Source organism: Mus pahari, chromosome 16 (genome assembly GCF_900095145.1).
Source record: "Mus pahari chromosome 16, PAHARI_EIJ_v1.1, whole genome shotgun sequence".
Taxonomy (NCBI): domain Eukaryota; kingdom Metazoa; phylum Chordata; class Mammalia; order Rodentia; family Muridae; genus Mus; species Mus pahari.
This window is the reverse complement of record NC_034605.1, coordinates 62295257-62299848: the sequence shown is the minus strand read 5'-3', so window position 1 is coordinate 62299848 and position 4592 is coordinate 62295257. Positions and strand designations below refer to the sequence as shown.

General features: G+C 43.3%; 1 protein-coding gene across 1 annotated transcript in view; it reads right to left on the bottom strand.

Annotated features, from left to right (window-relative positions):
• Positions 1-4592, bottom strand: part of Naa35 (N(alpha)-acetyltransferase 35, NatC auxiliary subunit) — a 51145-nt gene that overhangs the window by 24341 nt on the left and 22212 nt on the right. The window contains exons 11-12 of the mRNA XM_021215230.1: positions 3962-4076; positions 793-971 (exon numbers count right to left, since the gene is read on the bottom strand). Of these exons, the coding sequence (XP_021070889.1) occupies positions 793-971; positions 3962-4076 (294 nt within the window). The remainder of the gene's footprint in view (positions 1-792; positions 972-3961; positions 4077-4592) is intronic.

The following is a 4592-nucleotide window of genomic DNA, read 5'->3' as shown; positions in this document are numbered from 1 at the left end:
TTTGGGTCTGCTCTTCCTACAGGTTACCAAGTCTGAGGGCTTCCCATTATACAGATGTTTGCACTCAGCAAAGAAAGGCAAAACCTCTGACCTAAACGTAATTTGACTCAAATAAAATAAAAAAAAAAAAAAAAAAAAAAAAAAAAAAAAAAAAAGAAAAGTCATTCAGGTTTATAGCTAGGATATGTCTTTAATAATGTAGAGATGCACATACTTACCAAGATAAAAATACAAATTTTCTTTCTTTAGAACAATAAACAAGTTACCAAGCACCATGATCCCATATCCATATGCAAGAACACTAAAAGCTATCAGGGCAGCACAAGCTGAAGGCTCAGCTACTCGGGAGACTGGGGCAGAAGGCACACATTCAAGGCCTCCCTGAGCTACAGAGTCAGTCGACATCAGCCTGAGCAACTTAATTAATGACAGCCTATTTCAAAATAAAAAAAAGTTTCAAAGGGATGGGAACACAGCATGGTAGGAGAGGACAAGCATACTCGAGGCCCAGAGTCAATGCCCCTATGATGTTTAAAAAGAAAGATGCTTTTCTATGTGTACACACACACACACTTACAGAAAATATTTTGAAGGCAGAATCCAGTTATCAAAACCTATTCCTAATCTTTGGGTGATGTACTAATATTGTAAGTTTAGCTTCTTAACTTCTAAGAATGTATCAAATCCTTCTGAGAATTAACTATTCTGTGCTGCCCGTCTGTCCCTCGAGCGAGCGAGTGGCAAGCTATCCTATTACCACACCAAAGCTCCAGCACACCATTTCATACTCACCAGGATACAGTGTAAGTTTGGTAAGTTCACGACTTCACAGACAGTTTTTATTCTGTCTATTAATCTTGAGAAATAGTTGACCATTTCTTCTCTTTTAATTATTTTTGCATAGCGAGGGAAGGTGGGTGGAAGTAATCTCTGGTTAACAAGGGGCTCAAAACCCATCATAATTGGATGGTCTGAAGAACAGAAAGAGGAAAGCAACATTTCCAATTTTTTTTTTTTTTTGGATTTTAAAATGAAAACTATTAAATATATAAATATATATACCCCAATTTTTAAAGGCATTTCCAAATCCTAATCACAAAAATCTAGTAAATTTTAAAACTTACAGTGGGACTTGCCTGGGTTGAAAGATGGGTCAGATCTGCACCCCGAGAGGAGAGCTGGCTGCATGACTACTAATGAATAACTAGCTAAACCAGTTCTAAATGCAGAGACCTCCTAAATAGTGGGAGACTTTCTGGAGTACCATAGCGTATGTGATCTGCATCACTGAGCCTTCCTGCAAGAGTCAGGACAAACACAGCTGCTGACCACCCACACTGAACACAGAGTCTAAGGGAAAGCTGTCTGCTCTGGAGAGCACAGAGAAGCCAAAAGCCTGCGGACAGACAGGAGCAATCATCTCCTGAGTCACTGTCCACTCCCACTGCCTACACCGCTGCTTTGCAGTAAGCCCCCATTCCTTACACTACACCATGTGACTCAGCTTAACTATGTTCATGGAGATGATCACAGGGGAGACTAGAGGACCCCAGAGTAGAACCATGGTTACATTATCACTGTCACACTAGTGTACACGCCAGCTCTTTCCCAACATGGAAACTGAAATGAGACAGTCCTCAAGAAGCAATAGATCCAAATCTGTGCTCATCAACAAATAAGCTACACCCTTACAGTCTCACATGTCAGCCTGACCTACGGCATACCCCGAGGAGCATTCTGCTGCTCTAGATCTACCTCCATCCTTGCAGATGCCCCCCCCCAGGCCTGGGCTTTCCGCCCAGCAGTTCCTTGTAGGAATCATTCTTGTATGTGTCCAACACAGCTGCTGGTTTTTTTGTTTTTTTGTTTTTTTTTTGAGTCAGGGTTTCTCTGTGTAGCCCTGGCTGTCCTGGAACTCACTCTGTAGACCAGGCTGGCCTCGAACTCAGAAATCCACCTGCCTCTGCTTCCCCTCTGCTGGGATTAAAGGCGTGCGCCACCAAACCCGGCACAGCTGCTGGATCTTGGAAGAAAATCCTTACCCACAAGCTTTCCTCTTACCTCACACCCGTGCAGTGGACACCATCCCCAAAGGCACATTCCAGTCACTGCCTTTCTCCTGACACTACCCTCTCAGGAAAGAGGACTTAACCTCAGCACCCTGAAGACAGCTCTCCTGCCTCATTTTGGTGCCTCAGCTACCTATGTGAGTAGCTGTCTTCACACACCAGAAGAGGGCATCGGATCCCCATTGCAGATGGTTGTGAGCCACCATGTGGTTGCTGGGAATTGAACTCAGGACCTCTGGAAGCGTAGTCAGTGCTCTTAACTGCTGAGCCATCTCTCCAGCCCCAGTTAACAACTATTAAGGATTTTAATTCCTACTGCCTATTGATGAACCTGCTCCCCTGGCTTCACTCCAACATTATGTATGACTATTCCTTTATTAAGTTAATCCTATGCACTGCCATCTCAATTTTCTATGGAAAATACAGCCTGTTTACTATCATAAGTTTTTAAATATATTTTATTTACGTGTATGGATGTGTGTCAGCATGAATTTATGTGAACCATATGCATTCAGGAGCCCACAGTGGTCAGAAAACAACAGATCTCCTGGAACTGGAGGTATAGGCAGCTGTGAGCCACCACGTAGGGTGCTGGGAATCGAACCCAGATCCTCTGCAAGAGCAGTCAGCACTCTTACCCCCTAGCCATCTCTCTAATCCCCCACATATCCCAAAGTTTTGTTGACGCTTTTTTGTACCCTCCACTGTCCTAAGGAACACTGCGTGAGTTCAGGGTTTCCTGGACTCAGTAGGAAATGCTGACAGCTGTCTGACCCTGAGAGCTGCTTTATGTGCATCCCTGCCTTGTCTGCTACATGCCTATGTGCTATGTGTGCGCGCTGCCCTTGTCCAGAAGAGGGGTATCAGCTCCAAGACTAGTTACAGGGAGTTGTGAGCTGCCATGCCAGGAATGGGAGGGCCCTCTGAAAAGCTGCCAGTGCTCTTAACTCTGAGCTATCTCTATCTCTTCCATCCTATGAGAGCTGTTCTACAGACCCATCAGTAGGGAGACTATACACGTAAATCCCATTCCTGAATACATTTACTGTCTTTCCAATTTTATGTGGAAAAACCAGAAAGGCTTTGTTCCCATTTATAATTCACTCAGGGATATCATTATCCCATACACATTTGTACTGTTTAAAAATAATTCTGACAGGCAGTTGTAGTGCACACTCTTAATCCCAGCATCTACGGAGGGAGACAGACAGACACATATCTGGTCTGCAAAGTGAGTTCCAGGATAGCTAGGACTACACAGAGAAACCAAGTCTCAAAAAACACAAACCAAACAAAAACTACCTCCTGCAAAAAAAACAAAAGCAAAAACAAAATCAGAGCTATGGGTAGTTTTCCCCTCAATATTCAAGACTACAAACACCATGTCATGCATTTTAGGGATCATTTGCACTGCTGTACACTCTAAATGCTGAGCCAGCAGGCGTGTACCATTCCAGTTGAAGCATACTTTACATGTAAGATAGATTGCCACCAACATGCCAAGCACTCTTCCCTATGGCTATTTAGAATCCCTGGACAGCTCCCGTGTAGCGTGAAGAAAGGCACTTGTGAATAAGGGAGCCTCAGCAATGCTAGCCTGCCTCATGGCGTGAGGAACTCTGCAGTGAAGGAAGGTGATGATAAACAACAGAGTTACTGCTGGCATCACAGCACAAACACAAGACAGGCACACATACAGAGCCCAGCATGAGGTACAAGAGATGGGCAAGATCTCAGCAGATTACATCTGCAAAGAAGGCTAAAAGCACTCTTAATATTGGGCGGAAACATCCCCAAGTCCAGACAGACTGACTTAAATCAAAGTCAGAGCTGACTGTATTACATTTGGACAGAAAATAAGAAAATACGAGTAAGCAAAGCTGCAGAATTACCTCCTTTGGTAGTGCCATTCTGAGCCTGGATGCCGTGGTGCAATGAGGTGTGAATGGCAGAAAGAAGGTCTGCCGCCTGGACCATCAGTTTCTGAGCCTCTGCAACAGCACTGGTCTAGCAAACAAATCACCAAAACACTTACACACTTTCACTGAAAGATATACACACAAGAGGAGATCCTACAACAGCACTAAGATCCAACGCATGCACGGATCCTCGAAAACTGTTCACTTAGTGCAGCACTGCAGGATGCTCAAATCCTCAACAGGAGACAAAGGTTCCCCTCAAATCTGTATCTTATTTGATATGTTAAAAAAAAAAAAATAGCTGGGTGTGGTGACACACGCCTTTAATCCCAGCACTTGGGAGGCAGAGGCAGGAAATCTGTGAGTTTGAGTCCAGCCTGGTCTATAGAATAATGAGCTCCAGGCCAGAGAAACCTAGAAAGAAAGAAAGAAAGAAAGAAAGAAAGAAAGAAAGAAAGAAAGAAAGAAAGAAAGAAAGGAAAAGAAAAGAAAAGAAAAGAAAAGAAAAGAAAAGAAAAGAAAAGAAAAGAAAAGAAAGGAAAGAAAGGAAAGAAAGGAAAGAAAAGAAAGAAAAGAAAGAAAGAAAGAAAGGAAAGAAAGGAAA